The sequence below is a fragment of the Henckelia pumila genome, chromosome 1 (assembly GCF_033568475.1).
Source record: "Henckelia pumila isolate YLH828 chromosome 1, ASM3356847v2, whole genome shotgun sequence".
NCBI lineage: Eukaryota > Viridiplantae > Streptophyta > Magnoliopsida > Lamiales > Gesneriaceae > Henckelia > Henckelia pumila.
Window position 1 is genome coordinate 65,747,549 of NC_133120.1, and position 16,310 is coordinate 65,763,858.

General features: G+C 36.1%; 2 protein-coding genes across 2 annotated transcripts; one reads left to right on the forward strand and one right to left on the reverse strand.

Annotated features, from left to right (window-relative positions):
- Nucleotides 1–825: 825 nt before the first annotated feature.
- Nucleotides 826–1,369, reverse strand: LOC140863958 (uncharacterized). The gene is made up of 2 exons (XM_073267778.1): nucleotides 1,129–1,369; nucleotides 826–1,079 (listed from the first exon to the last, which is right to left on the reverse strand). Exons 1-2 carry the CDS (start codon nucleotides 1,367–1,369, stop codon nucleotides 826–828), a joined length of 495 nt encoding a protein of 164 aa, XP_073123879.1.
- A 12,448-nt stretch (nucleotides 1,370–13,817) lies between these two features.
- On the forward strand, nucleotides 13,818–14,653 carry LOC140863964 (uncharacterized). Its single transcript, XM_073267788.1, has 2 exons — nucleotides 13,818–14,020; nucleotides 14,182–14,653. The coding sequence occupies exons 1-2, from the start codon at nucleotides 13,818–13,820 to the stop codon at nucleotides 14,651–14,653; spliced, it is 675 nt and encodes a 224-aa protein (XP_073123889.1).
- Nucleotides 14,654–16,310: the final 1,657 nt, after the last annotated feature.

Sequence of the window (16,310 nt, forward strand, 5' to 3'; positions counted from 1 at the left end):
ATTTCGAAGGAATGGAGTCCTTTCTTCCTTGGGAGTGTGCTCCAGCCGGTGGGGAGGTGGGACAGCGGCGGCGGCGGCTACAGTGGAGGAGGAGGGTGGCCGATGGGTTTGGGTGTGAGAGGGGAGGGAAAAGGCGGCCAAGGAGAGAAATGGGGGGAAGGGTTTCTAATTTGATGAGTTCTAGGGTTTGGGAATTAAATTGTGTGTGTATGTAAAAGTTTTAGAAATGTTACTTTAATAACTTAAAGAAGTGTTACTAGGTGTATTACAACTCTTACACTACTCACACCAATTCCCTTAAATTCCCTATCTTTGAAAATTTAAAAATTTGAAGGAAAAAATTAAATTTCATTTTCCTATGTTTTAAAATGATAAATTTGAAAAGTTCTAAAATAAACTCTAAAATGTCATCAAAACAATTACGGTCACCCGAAAAGTCTTAAAACTGAATTTTTTTATCTATTTTCCTCAGTTTCTTATAAATCTCAAATCTTGAGAAAACTAAGAATTACCGCCAAAATCCACCGTCTCCTCAAGCCGGACCCGGAATCACTAAACTCGGGAACTCAAGATTAATTAGCTTAAATAATTAAGAAAATAAAAATTTAAGGAATTTAAAACAATTAAATCTCTGAAATTAAAATTATAAATATTTAAGCGAAATTAGGCATGTAAACCAAATTATGGAATTCTTGACACTACAATTCCTCCCTCCCTAATATGGAATTTCGTCCTCGAAATTTGAAACTTACCAAAAACCTCTGGTTAGCGAGTCCTGATGTCCACTTCTGTCTCCCAATTAGCTTTCTCATCCGAATGGTTCAACTATTTCACTTCGACCATCGGAATCACCTTGTTACGGAGTCTCCTCTCCTGTCTTTCCATAATCCAAACAGGCCTCTCTTCATAAGCCATATGCGGTGAGAGTTTAAGGGGTTCAAAATTGAGCACATGTGAAGGATTCGAGACGTACTTCTTCAGCATAGATACGTAGAAGACGTTGTGCACCCCAGCAAGACTAGGCGAAAATGCCACCCTATATGCTAACGTCCCCACTCTGTCAAGAATCTCAAAAGGTCCTATGAAAAATGGAGCTAATGTCCCCTTTATTTCCAAACCTCGTCACACCTTTCATAGTAGCTACTCGGACAAAAACATGATCACCCACTGAAAACTCCAGATTTCTCCTCCTAATATCTGCGTAGCTCTTTTGCTTACTCTGAGCAGTCTTTATCCTATCCCGGATCTTGACTACAATATCAGCAGTCTGCTGAACAATATCTGGCCCCAATTCCGATCTCTCACCAATCTCATCCCACAAAACAGGAGACATGCACTTCTTTCCATAAAGTGCCTCATAGGGAGCCATACCGATAGTATATTTAAAACTGTTATTGTAAGTAAACTCCACAAGTGGTAATCTCGACTCCAAACTGTTTTGGAAATCAATAGCAAAGGCTTGCAGTAGATCCTCCAATATCTGAATCACTCTCTCAGATTACCCACCCGTCTGTGGGTGAAAAGTTGTTCTAAATAGAAGTTTCATTCCCAAATTCGAATGAATACTCTTCCAAAAAGACGAAGTAAATCGTGTTTCTATATCAGACACAATGGAGATGGAAATACCATGTAATCTGACTATCCCCCTGGATATACAACTCCGCGTACTGAGTCATAGTGAAGGTCGTCTGTACCGGTAGGAATTGTGCTGACTTAGTGAGACGATCTACAATAACCCAAATAGCATTCGAGCGTCTCACTGTCCTAGGTAAACCGACGACAAAATCCATTGTAATATTTTCCCATTTTCAATCGGGAATAGGAAGTGGCTTAAGCAATTCGGTAGGCCTCTGATGCTCCGCTTTGACCTGGTGGCATGTCAAACACTCAAACACAAAACGGGCGATGTCACGCTTCATGCCCGGCCACCAATACAACTTTTTAAGATCCCGATGCATCTCTGTAATCCCTGGGTGAATGGAGTACGACGATGCATGAGCCTCTGTCATGATAGTAACTCGCAGTGAGTCACCTGCGGGCACCCAAAGTCTACCTATAAACTTCACAATGCCATCTACCACCGAATACAATCCACTGCCCTTAACCTCATCTCTTTGTCTCCACTTCTTCATTTGTTCATCAACTTCCTGTGCAACCCGAATATGATCAAATAGAGTGTTCTGCACTGATAGTGAAGACAATCTGGGAGCTTTACCCCTATATAAAACTCTAGACCAAACCTCTGAATTTTATCCTACAACGGTCTAGACACTGTCATAGAGGTAATCATTGCAGTCTTCCTACTCAAGGAATCTACAACGATGTTAGCTTTACCAAGGTGGTAACTAATGTCGCAGTCATAATCTTTCACCAACTCCAATCATCTCTGTTGCCTCATATTTAACTCCTTTTGAGTGAATAAGTACTTGAGGCTTTTATGGTCGGTGAAGATCTTACACTTCTTTCCGTAGATATAGTGTCTCCAAATTTTGAGACCATGTGTAGGATAATTCTTCTCATGCTCCTAAAGTTTTATAGAAGCGTAAGCAAAAACTTTATCACGCTGCATGAGGACTGCTCCTAAACCCAATTTAGAGACATCGATATAAACAACATAATCACCCTGCCCTGAAGGCATTGTCAAAACTGGTGTTGTCGTAAGAGCCTTCTTCAACAATTCAAAGCTCCTTTGACATTCCAGGCTCCAATAAAACTTTGCATTCTTCTTAGTCAACACTGTTAGTGGCACATCAATGGATGAAAAACTCTTGATGAACTTTCTATAATAACCGACCAATCCAAAGAAACTGCGAATCTCAGAAACGTTTCTGGGTATATACCATTCCTTAATTGCTTGAACCTTTGATGGGTCTAGCTCCACACCATCCTTAGAGATGATATGACCCCAAGAATGCCACTCTCTCTAGCCAAAACTTGCACTTTTCGAACTTGTAAAATAACTTCCGATCTCGGAGCAACTTTAAGATCGTCCTCAAATGTTGTCCATGCTCTTCTCTGTCCTTAAAATAAATGAGGATGTCATCTATAAAGACAATGATGAATTGGTCTAAGTACGGCTAAAATACGCGGTTCATAAGATCCATGAAGACCGCGGGCGCATTGGTCAAACCGAACGGCATCACTAGGAACTCGTAGTGGTCATAATGAGTCCTAAAAGCTGTCTTGAACACATCTGATTTCTTCACCATCAGCTGATGATAACCAGAACGGAAATCTATCTTTGAAAATACAGAGGCTCCTTGCAATTGATCAAAGATATCCTCAATTCTGGGTAGAGGATACTTATTCTTCACTGTCACACCATTCAACTCTCGATATTCTACGCACAATCTTAGACTATCATCCTTCTGCTTAACAAAAAGGACCGGTGCGCCCCATGGAGAGAAACTAGGGCGAATGAATCCTTTATCGAGCAACCCTTGAATCTACTCCTTTAGTTCTCTCATTTCTGTGGGAGCCAATCTGTACGGTGCCTTAGATATTGGCACAGTACCTGGGACTGAGTCGATAGAAAATTCAACTTCTCTATCTGGCGGAATACCTGCAATCTACTCAGGAAACACATCAACAAAATCTCTGACAACTTTCTTATCTGAAATAACTTGACAGCCTGGCATTTCTGTCAGAGATACACTGGCTAGGAATGACTCGCACCCATCTTAAATAAGCTGCTTATCTTGGAAATAGGATATGTTTCGAGTCTTCCTAAAATTCCTAGCTGCCTCGAGCCAGAATGGTTCCTCTCCCTTAGGCCTGACTAACACTGACCTCTGCTGAAAATCAATCACCACTGCATTCTTCATCATCCAATCCATCCCAAAAATCAAATCGAACTCGGGCATAGGCAATACAATCAGATCTGCAGTTACTGACTGTCCTTGCAAGAATAGCTCAAGATTCCTGACTATGCTCCGGTTGGATAACTATTTCCCTTATGGGATGGTTACTGCAAAATCCACCAAAATCTAATCTTGTCTAACACCCCACTTTTGTACAAATGCCTCGGAAATAAAAGAATGGGTAGCCCCTGAATCTAACAAGGATTTGGTGGCTACATCTGCTACTAATATCCTACCTACATTAATGGCATTTGCAAACACAGACAAGATTTAAAACTGAGGTTATTTAATATAGATCCTACTTAGATTCATTCTAAATCATCTAATCCCAAAATTCAATACGTCACATTCTAACACAGTCAAACTTCTCAAAACAAGCAACATATTACAAAATCTTACGCTAACCCAAGATTCAAGAAATACACAATTGTTAACACCCTAAAATCCTTCCAACAAGTAATCTCATATTCGCATTTAATCAATAATTTAATTGAATTGCTTCTAACTAAAAACTTAAAGTGTTATCTGTGATGAGGGTACTGTCTAGATCGGCCTCCTCGGCGTGCATCACAAATACTCGTCCAGGCACTGGCCTCTTCAGCTCTAGGAACTCTCCATCCACGTGCCCTAGTTTCTTGCACTTGAAGCAAACTCCTGCATCCATAAAAAATTTCCCATAGTGGGGTCGATGGCACACCCTGCAAAACAGATTCTCCCCCGACTTGGGAGGAGTGGGTCTCTGAGCCTGGTGCCCCAGGGGTCTCTACTATTTCTGCAGCCCTGTATATGGCTTCTTGCCATGATGCTGCTACGGGTGGCCCTATTGAGTGAAGTGTCTCTTACCATGTGCCTCCGTGCTGATATCCCTCAATTACTGCTCGAACCTCAAAGTTCGCCTGAGTGCAGTAGCATAATCCCCTGGATCCACCATCAAAACGTCACGGCAGAACATGGACGCAGCCCATCGATAAAATGCTGGAGCTTCTCCACCTCATCATCGCCTCTCAGCGGTACAAAATGGAAAACTCGCTCGAAATTCCTCACGAACTCTGCCACCGATAAATCCCCCTGACGTAGACTCATAAAATTTTCTTCAACCACACCCTCACATCTGTAGTAAAATACTTCTCAAAGAAGAGTTTCTTGAAATCACTCCAAGTCAATGTGGTCAGCTTCACCGTCTTCTCTACTCCCTCCCAATATAGGGCAGTGTCATATTTCAGAAGGAAAGTGGCACAACAAACCCGATCTACATCACCCAACTCCATATAACGAAATATCACTTCTAGCGAACGGATCCATCCCTTAGCCATGAATGGATCGGTAGTGCCAACAAAGTCTTTTAGATCCATTTCCCAAACTGCTCATAGATATTCCCTGGTCTACCCTAGGAGCAGCCTCTGCATGCTGCTCGAGGATACGGGCTAAACCGGCCAACACCTGTCCCCCTACATCAATTTGCGGAGGGGGCAGAGAAGGTGGAGGCAGCGATGGAGGTGCAGGTGCATTTGGATCGCGACGAGGAGGCATCTATACGCATGTTCAAAATCCAACAATTAAATTATATGCCCTAAGAAAAGGTTTACTTTAAACTTATACTTGATCAAAGAATTTCAAAACTAATGCTACTAAACTTAAACAAGTAGCAATAATGAAACTTAAAACTTAAGGACTTTGAGGCGAGATCCCCTGAGTTTCGAAAACCGGCAGAAGGCACAACTCAAACCAGAACCATGCTCTGATACCAACTGAGACGACCCTCTAACCTCTAATATTTAAAAGGTATTAAAATAATGCGGAATTTTTTTTTCCAAAAATTTTTCGGCATGACCTATCTACAACTCTTAAAATCCACATGTCTCAACAAACACACCAAGGATGCAAACAAACGAGACAGAAATTCAAAACGAGAAACGAGCATGAAACTATGGGAAATGGTTCAAAATAACAATCATCAAAGTCTAACAATCGAATAGATTAACATGCCAACAAAACTGATCTAGAAGTTCTTTAAATTTACATCTAACTAATATAAAAAATAAAAGACATCAACACAATATGTTTAAATAACATATGCGGAAGACTAGCATAGGTCGAAGGTATGTGCCAAGCCCGCATCGCATTCCACTCAAGAGTCATGCCCCTCGATCTCAACGAAAGTCTAACCTGCACCAAGAAAAGTAGTGAATCTAAAGACTCAACAAGTATAAAACATATAATAACGAAGAATACATAATACATTCACATGACTTTTAAAATAATTGTACTCAAAATACTTTGAAACTTTCCTCGGAGAAATGCTTGAAGTTAAATATAGACAAGACTTAGAACTTTAAAAAAATCGCATACAATGAACTCACTCAACTTTAACTCAAACTCACTCTTGAAACTTTTAACTTTACTCATGTCTTTAAACATAAACTTTCATAAACTTTAACTTTGAACTTTCCTCTATGAATTTAGATCCTCAATTGTGACCTTCTTTTGTTTGATCGATCAATGGCTAGAGTACTATGCCGGCAAAGCAGGCCAAGATTTCTTCCGACCCCACATTGCCCCTCTATGGAAAGGAAATCAAGATTTCTCCCGGTCCCACATTGCTCCTCTATGGCAAAAAAACCAAGATTTCTCCCGATCCTACATTGCCCCTCTATGGCAAGGAAACCAAGATTTCTCCCGGTTCCACATTGCCCCTTTGATTGGGTAAGGAAAACAAGATGTCTCCTAGCCCCTCCCTATACCTCTGATATGGCAAGTGAGCCTAGGCATCCCCCGACCGACATTGTACGTCTATTGTCACAATCAACTCTCCTCATTCAAAACTTTTACTTTAACTCAACATCAAACTCAAACTTTCACTTGTCTCACAAGCACAAAATAATCTTGTACTCAGCTTGCTTAAAACTTACTCAACTCAAAGAAAGATTTCTTTAAAACAACTCACTCAAATACTCAACTTTAGATGATGAAAACAAGTTTTATAGTAATGAAAAACAATAGTTAAGTGACTGCCCCTAGGATAAGATAATCGACTACAACTCCTCTTTCTCCTTAACCAAGACTTACCACGAGCGTTCCAACCCAAAAAACCCATAACTCGACCTTTTCTTAACTAAATTGGATTCTGCTTGAACCAACATCTTCTACACACCCTAAAATAACCCAAGAATCATATTCTAACTTCCGGATTCATTCCGAGCATCCTGATCCAATAGGATTCCCGGACATCCCTTAAACTCCGCCAAAAATCTGCACTAACCATACTAACTTGCAATATTCCTAACTCGGTCATAACTAATCTGAATTTCTCTCAATTTGGACCGACATGCTCCTCAAATCCTATATTTTACCTGGAACCAGACCCTTATCCAAATCTTATGTGTAATCCAAAATTAATCATCAATCTCCCAACAGATATGAACACAACCCAAAAATCTGCACAAGTCTATCCCCTTACGAACACTTCACAGAATGAATTTCCCAAATTCAAGCCCACATACCTACTCTATTAACACCACTTAGACCATTTTGAAACATCGGTCCAAGCCCTCACACCCGAAGCTAGCTCAAAGTCCAACCCTTACCCAACTTGCCCCGTCCGTAGCCCCCTACTACATGGCCTCAACTATAGCCCAAAAGTCCTCATATCCAGCCCTTCTATTCATCTTAAACCTCGTTGAACACACCATTTAAACTCCAAATCATCTAGCCTAGACATATCCTTAAGAATTATTCAACCAAAGTACAGAAATTGAGCTCATACACTCCATGTAACAAGCTGAAATTTTCGGAATATACTAGCACCTTCAAGAATCAATAAACTCAAGACATAGCTCATTTTAACATCAAGAACACATATGAATCTCGAAATTTAGGCATGAACCCTACTGATTTTTGTGCAAAATTCGAAATCCAAGCTCAAAAATTCACCAAACTCGAAATACATGAAAGAAATCAAAGCATACACATAATATATTTACTTTGTGACCAAAGAACATGTTTATAATTGCCTTAACTCAAAACAAACCACTAAAAGGGGCTGGAAATTTCAAAGGAATGGAGTCCTTGCTTCCTTGGGAGTGTGCTCCGGTCGGTGGGGAGGTGGGGCGGCGGCGGCCTCCGCTACAGTGGAGGAGGAGGGTGGCCGATGGGTTTGGGTATGAGAGGGGAGGGAAATGGAGACCAAGGAGAGAAAATGGGGGAAAGGGTTTCTAATTTGATGAGTTCTAGGGTTTGGGAATTAAATTTTGTGTGTGTGTGCACGTGTGTGTGTGTGTGTGTGTGTGTGTGTGTGTGTGTGTGTGTGAAAGTCTTGAAAGTACTACTAGGTATATTACAACTTTTACACTACTCACACCAAATCCCTTAAATTCCATATGTTTGAAAAGGTAAGAATTTGAATGAATAATTACATTTTATTTTCTCGGGTTTTAAAATGTTAAATGTGAAAAGTTCTGAAATAAAAACTAAAATGTCATAAAAACAATTACGATTGCCCGGAAAGTCTTAAAACCGAATTTTATCTATTTTCTCAGTTTCTCATAAATCTCAATCTTGCGAAAACTAAGAATTACCACCAAAATCCACCGTCTCCTCAAGCCGGACCCGGAATCACTGAACTCAGAAACTCAAGATTAATTAGTTTAAATAATTAAGAAAAATAAATATTTAAAAGAATTTAAAACAATTAAATCTCTGAAATTAAAATTATAAATATTTAAGCGAAATTAGGCATGTAATCCAAATTATGGAATTCTTAACGCTACACCTGCCTTTGACATCAGCGGAGTGACGACAAATTTAGGTATAAGTCAGACTCTTAGTAGCTATTGGGAGTAGCTATTAGTCTAGTTAAGGATTTTAGATAAGTTATAGTGATACGACATTGTCTTGACTTGTAGGCTTGGATTGTAGACAGTTGTTATGCTAGGCCAGTGAGTTGAGGTACGTAAGTACAGACTGAGATAGTCAGCTAAGTATGCATTTTTATATGTTGCATTATTATGTGTTGCATTATTATCTGTCATGAGATGCATGATATTATATTGTTCATGATTTTTATGTGGCATTGGCATATCATGTTGAAAATGTTATCCTTTCTAGATAGCCAATTGTTTTTAGGGTCGTTCAGACCTAGGATTTTTTATTTTACGATCGGATACCGTGTGACACCCAGTGGAACAATGGGATAGCGTGTGCGGTTTACTTAGGACAGTGATAGTACAAGATCGGGTTCAGTATGTGTGTCAGCCATTGAATCTTCGGAGCAGTGTGCGTATACTAGAGGCACCTATGTTCTGAGCGCATGTTATTCCAGATTTGATCCTAGTTACCCAGATCATTCATGTTTCTATGTTGCATACATCATATATACTTGTATACTCGATATTTACGTACTGGGCGTTAGCGCTCACGTCCCTGATTGTATCTCGGACACCCTATTTGGCGGACAGGTTTGCAAATGGACCAGGATCGAGATCAGTGGTTGGTCTGTGGCCAGGGATTGATAGCAGGGGTCACAAGAGATTTCTAGATTAAGATTTTATTCGGTATTTATTGTTATTCGGTAGGGTTTTATATCTCTAGTTTATTTATATTGTTTAAGTTTCCATAGTAACTCTGATTATTTTTTCTGTTTAAACTTAATTGCATGCCTAAAGTATGTTTAGTAGGTGATTCCGAATAGGGTCACTACAACATCTATATTCAATCAAGAGCCTCAAATGAAGAAAAATGATCAAACACACGCGTATAGATATATTTGATCAAGTGTAGGATCACATTGTGCCAACGCTTATCAAGTTATAAACTCTATAATATATCATTTTAGTGAATTGTCAAACACTACCATTGTAACAAGAATCAGTCGAGAACTGTGTTCTTGAGGTTGAGTCTAGGAGTTCTGAGATAGGCAGTTGGGTAAGCCTTAATCTTGGATCGGACTATTGTAAAGTGTTGTAATAGTCAAAGTCTTCTAGAATGAATCCTTCCGAGCAGAAAGAAGGGGTAACGTAGGAGAGTTTAGCTCCTAACATCCATAAACAAATACTTGTGTTCTTACTTTCCAGTTTTACACACATTTCAGATGAGCACACTCAGTCTCACACAAATCATGTCTGGCCATTTGATATAGGTTCTAATATGTTAGTTGGCATCTTTCCGCACATATTATTTGTTTACCAATTAATATCGCCATACGAGAAAGGAAGCAGTTCATTTGACCAACATCAACTGAACTCAGTTTAGCATCTTTGGTGGTCAACTGCTACAGTACTTTAGTTTAGTAATACCACACCCCTTCAACCCGATCCTAACACTGTGAATGAACCATGACTAAAGACATTCTCAACTAGTCAAGGCTGCTAAACTGATCTGACCGCAACTGAAGTTAAAGGTGACTGACACTTATCATATATATTCAACAATGTCGGTTGGAATTGGAATTGAAATTGGAATTGGATTTGGATTTGGATTTGGATTTTAAATTCATGGAATTCAAATTTCATTTTGGTGTTTGGAAAAAAGTTAAAATACATATTGGAATTTACTAGCATAAATTTTAGAAAATGATATTTTGTAAAAAAAAAATTTTAAGAAAACTTAAATTTATAACAAAAGTTTATAAATTTATTATTAGAAATAATTTTATTTTTTTTATAAACCCAAATCCTATTAAATCTCATGAAATCCGACCAATTTTGTAAGGATTTCACTTAGTTAAATGAAATCCCATCAAATATCAATCCCGTTTTAAAATCCATTTTTCCAAACACCAAAACAGTATTTGCAAATCCAAATCCCACCAAATCCCCTCAAAATCCAGTCAACCAAACACAGTGTATAGATTTGTCTATTAGCTATTTTGGAAAGGCAAACATTCGTACACTATAGACACCACAACAGTGACAGTGCGCAAAGTTGTACTAGTTATCAAAAATCTTCTCCAAGACTTACAACTCAAGGCAACAAATATTTATTGAGACGAACATATACTTTTGTAAGCATTTATGACCTTTGCAGATCAATGCCTATAAATAGGCTTGAAGTTCATTTGAAGATCTCTCTCCAATTTTCTATGCATTCAAGCTATCTTTGTATTTGAGCCTTTAGTCTTACTTTCAAGATTACAAGTTTTCAACAACTAATATAGCAGACTCATACAGTTAAATATCTGATCATTCTAGGACCATGTTGTGCTAAAATTTTCAAGTGTAACACTCAATCTTGTAAAACTAGTTGAGGACTGTGTATTGAATTTAGTGAAGTACTTGGAGTTTCAGTTGAGGCAGTGTTAAGTCCTTACTGAATCGAAGTGTTACAAATTTTTTGTATTACTCAAATCTTCTAGTGAATCTTTTCCAAAAAGAAATAATGGGTGACTTAGGAGTATTCGAACTCTGGATATCCAGAAACATATCTTGAGTTATTTTCATTTCAATCGAGGTATATTATTTATGTTCAATCTGTCAGTCGACCTCTTTTCGCACAAAATTTGTTGGTTGATTGACATAAACAGTCAAGGTAGAACAAGTGGTTCAGTTGAAAACTCAACTGAACTGATCATTTGTCATTTGCATGCAATACAGATCCTAACAATCATATTATGTGTTATGCAAAAAATCATAACATCTTTATGTGTGTGCAAAGAATGAGTTTTTAATTCCCAGTTGCTTATATGCTTTTGCCGTAAATGCCAAAATTGTTCCAAATATATTTGGGATTGTTCAAATCGGGGATAATTCAAACCTAAATTTTTTTCTCATTTAGAAAGGCCGATCTTAGGGGCCCAAATGTGTAACTTGGAAAGTAGAATAACATATTCTCAATTAGGTTGTATGTGTTCTATTATTGCTCATGTGTTGTGTCAAATCCTATGATCCCACATACTTTTAAATTGTGGATATCAAATATACGGTCATCTTACAAATTGGGGTCTTACAAATTGGGGTAATCACTGTTAAATGTTGCATTCAACATTTGTTGAAGATGTAAATCTAATTACGTAATTGTAGACAACCAGAGTAATACCTAATAACATGTAAATAGAATGAGATTGCATAAAAACTATTCCCAATATAGTTCTAAATGTACCATATTTGTCGCTAATAGTGCCGAATTCCATATAGACAACCAAAGATATAAACAAAGGTATGAACCTTCTTACTCAAATTGTACGGAATTATACTTCAAATTAACTTTGTAGTACTGAATTTTTAATATGTTGTAACTAATAAAGTATATTTTGATCTTGAAAATTAATTTATAGGGTACCAATGCAATCTTGCAAACACTCAAATTCAAATAAATTATACCCATATTCGATCACAATAGACTTCAATTCTTATCTTCTTATACCACAACATATATTATACAAAAACTTCTATCTCAATACAGTTGTGTGAATACTAAATTTGTACATCCATAGATATTATCATTCATATTTATACAAAATATTAGCCTATTAATTAAATATTGTCATACTTACACTACTAATGCACTACATGATCATAATTTAACACATAAAAAATCGCATTTTTTGTCCACCAAAAAACCATAAACTACAAATTAGTTGAACTTATTTTTCGACATACAATTTCCATCAAGCAATATACGTGCACAGATTTGGGCTCGATAAGTGTTCATTTTCATAGGACTTTGATATGTTCAAATTTCATTTGTGTCACGTGCGATACACTCCACCCACAAACATGCAAAAACAACACAATCATACCAAATTTGGAATCTCCATGTAGATTCTAGTTGTTCCGAAGCTGAAATTTTGAATTTCAATTTTGGAATGTCCCTTCGGATACATGAAAAACCAGCAGAAACCAATGGGATTAGGATCCCCTACTGTGGGGATACCACAGTAAGGAGTGCTGTACTGTGGTGCTGTACCTATCCATTTCTTTTTTTCTTTTTCTTTTTCATTTGTTTTTTTCTTTCTTCCAAGTTTTTTATTTTTTTTAATCTTTTAAATCAACATGTTTTGTTACAATATTATGGATGTCAAAGATTTGGGTGATCGGATAAAATCATAATCAAATCTTCGAGAGATGGTAAAGAATCGAGATAATATCACTTCTTGTAATATGACTAGGGGTGGGTTTTCGGTATACCGTATAAAAAATATTGGTATGAAAAAAATTCATATCATAACCAATATCAAAATTCCAAAATTTTGGTACGGAAAAAATTCATAATGATACCGTAGAGATACAGAAAAATAATTCGATATACCAAAAAAATGTCTATATATCGAAAAAAATTTCGGTACGATATCCCAAAAAGTCGGTATTTTAGTTCGGTATCCCAGCCCTAAGTCTAATATCATAGTTACCATACCCGAGAATTTTTTGTACCTATAAATAAGTCCCTCGTGTAATATTTTTGATATATTGAATTACGTGTTTCTTTGCTTATTTGGTTAGTTTATTGTTTTCTTTTATAACACGTTATCAGCACGATTTTGCTATTACTCTTTGTTCGAATTTTTTTTAGAAAAGTCACGCAATTCATCACTGATTCTTGAATTTGTTGAACTTCTGTTTTCGTCGGATTTTTATCTATGCTCTGTTCTTCATTCATGTTCTCGTCGTATTTTTATTTATCTGATTCACAACCATCACCTTTTATGTATCTTGTACGTGTACTCTTTGTCAAGATCTTCTTTATTCCATTTGATATACACGTATTATATTATATGTGATGGCATGATGTATGCATTCAATTCCCTAATTAAAGCATGCTTATTTTTCCTCATTTTATTTTTTTTGTTTCAATTGATTGGATATCATGTATCACATATTAATTAGATGTAATCATATCATATTAAATATGGATTCTAGATTTTCTCAATTTTTCGAACTATTTTTTTATTTTATGATGTATACATGTTTAAATTTGGTTTAATTAATGTCACTGATTTATGATTTTTGTGAAATATTTGATTTCATCATGTCAAATATCTCAAAGCTTGAATTTGCCGCTCTTGATATATCTGGCAAGAATTATCTCTCTTGGATACTAGATGTTGAAATACATCTAGATGTTATGGGTATTGAAAATACAATCAAAGAGAAAAACCAAGAATCACCGCAAAATCGTGCAAAGGCTATGATATTCCTTCGTCATCATCTTCATGATGATTTGAAATTTGAGTATTTGATGATAAAAGATCCTCTTGATCTATGAAATAATTTGAAAGAGAGATATAGCCATCAAAAGACGTTCTTCCAAAAGCACGTTATGATTGGATGCACTTGCGCTTATAAAATTTTAAGTATGTAAGTGAATATAATTCTGCATTGTTTCGCATCAGTTCACAATTGAAATTGTGTGGAAAAAAAATAACTGATGATGATTTGTTGAAAAAAACATATTCCACATTTCATGCCTTTAACGTTGTCTTACAACAACAGTATAGAGAGAAAGGTTTCAAGAGGTATTCTGATTTGATTTTATGTTTACTTGTGGCTGAGCAAAATAATGAGTTGTTGATGAAAAATCATGAAATTCGTTCCACTGGTGCCAACCCATTCCCTGAAGTGAATATGGCAATGCATGATGAAAAGATGAAACAAAATAAGACCGGATTCAATCGTGGTCGTGGGCGCGGTCGAGGACACTTTCATCCATATGGTCGTGGGCATGAAAAACCTCGTTACTTTAATGATGGTTATAATAATAATGATGATCAAAGGAATGAAAGTTTCAAAAAGTGTGGTAATGACCAAGAGAAAAATGTTGAAAGTGGTCAAAATGATAAATCAATGAATTTAGAAAACGGGTGATATAGATGTGGAGATAAAATGCATTGGTATAATAATTGTCGTACCCCGAAACACCTTGTTGATCTTTATCAAGCATCAAAAGAAAAGGCAAAAGATGTTGAAACTAATTTTATTCATCAAGGTGAAGATTTAAGCCAAGGCCCATCTCTTTCGGCACATTTTGATGTTTCTGATTTCTTTGAAGATCCGGAAGGAAAGATTGATCATTTGATTGGAGATGAAAGCATGCAAAATTATTAAAGTTATTTATTATATTTTATTTCGTCATTTTGGTTTTTATTTATTTAAATGTCATGTTAGGGATTATTTATATGATTTATTTGAGAAGACTATTGATTTAAGTAATTTAAATTTTAAATTGGTTTGATTGTTTTTATTATGAATCAAAGTTATTTATTTCATATTGTCTCTATATGAATAAAATATTTTTATTCTTATTAAATTTATTATTGTGAATAAAATATGGATTTTGGACATGAAATCAATAGAGATTTATGTCGTGTTGGCAGTGCAATGACGCATTCCATATTCAAGAGAATAAATATTTTCAAATGAGAAAAAGATATGTCAACACAATTTTTGAAAGTACAACTATTATTGAAAGCTCTAGAAAAGTAAATATTATATGGAGAGACAAATTGTGTTACTCCCTCATAAGTCTCAAAGAAATTGATGAGCTTTCAAGATATCCGTCGGAATGAATATCATATTGAGACTATAAGACAAGAAGAAAAATGATATCTTTTATTGCCAAAGAAATGTCGAGAAAGAAATACATTGTTGAAAAATTATCAACATTTATTTATGGTTTATACTACACAATAATGTAGTGGAGACGAATGCAACGGTTAGCCAAGAAATTCATTGATATGAATATGTTTATGACTTGGCATAATCAATTGGAAAATCCCAATTTTACAATGATGCGTAAAATAATATTGAGAATTCATATGGACATCAATTAAAGAAAGATATTATTAATATTAAATAATTCTCATGTGTTGCTTGTTATCAAGGCAAATTATAAGCCTTCATCAGCTAAAATTAATATTGAATCACCTATATTTTAAAAGGTACAAGGTGATATTTATGGGCACATTCACCTATCATTGAACCATTTAAATATTTTATGTATCTATGAAATGGTTACATGTGTGTTTACTATCATATCGCAAACTGATGTTTGCAATTCATATTAAGAGGATTTTATTAATAATGCTGGTGAAATTAAATTCCAAACTTTCAATGACTATTGTAGTATGTCAGTTGGGATAATTATTGAACATCTTGTTGCAAATGTTCATATAAAATGGTTTAGCAAAAATTTTGACTAAGTGTCTCCAATTAATAGCTAACCATTGATAATGAGAACAAAACTCCCCAAATATTTATCGGGATATGATATTTTGTGTATAGCAACACTTATACGCATCAGATTGACTATTTACCATGAATTCTCCCCTTTACAACTAGCTTTTGGCCAAGAGCTTAAAAATAAATTTGCATATGCGATTATTAGGGGGAGAAAATTTGAGATCACCAAGTTAATTAACTTGGAATGCATCATTACATCATTTTAATTATCAGAAAAATCAATGTGAACTTGAGGTTCAAGAATAGTCCATTTGCAAGGTATTGCAAGTAAATTGTTTGATGC

Bases quoted from the DNA above. Each gene is read 5' to 3' on its own strand.
- LOC140863958 (XM_073267778.1), bottom strand. From the start codon at position 1,369: ATGGCTCCCTATGAGGCACTTTATGGAAAGAAGTGCATGTCTCCTGTT. The intron at 1,080-1,128 runs GTGTGACGAGGT...CATTTTTCATAG, and splicing joins CCGAGTAGCTACTATGAAAG to GACCTTTTGAGATTCTTGAC.
- LOC140863964 (XM_073267788.1), top strand. From the start codon at position 13,818: ATGTCAAATATCTCAAAGCTTGAATTTGCCGCTCTTGATATATCTGGC. The intron at 14,021-14,181 runs GTATTTGATGAT...GTTTCGCATCAG, and splicing joins CATGATGATTTGAAATTTGA to TTCACAATTGAAATTGTGTG.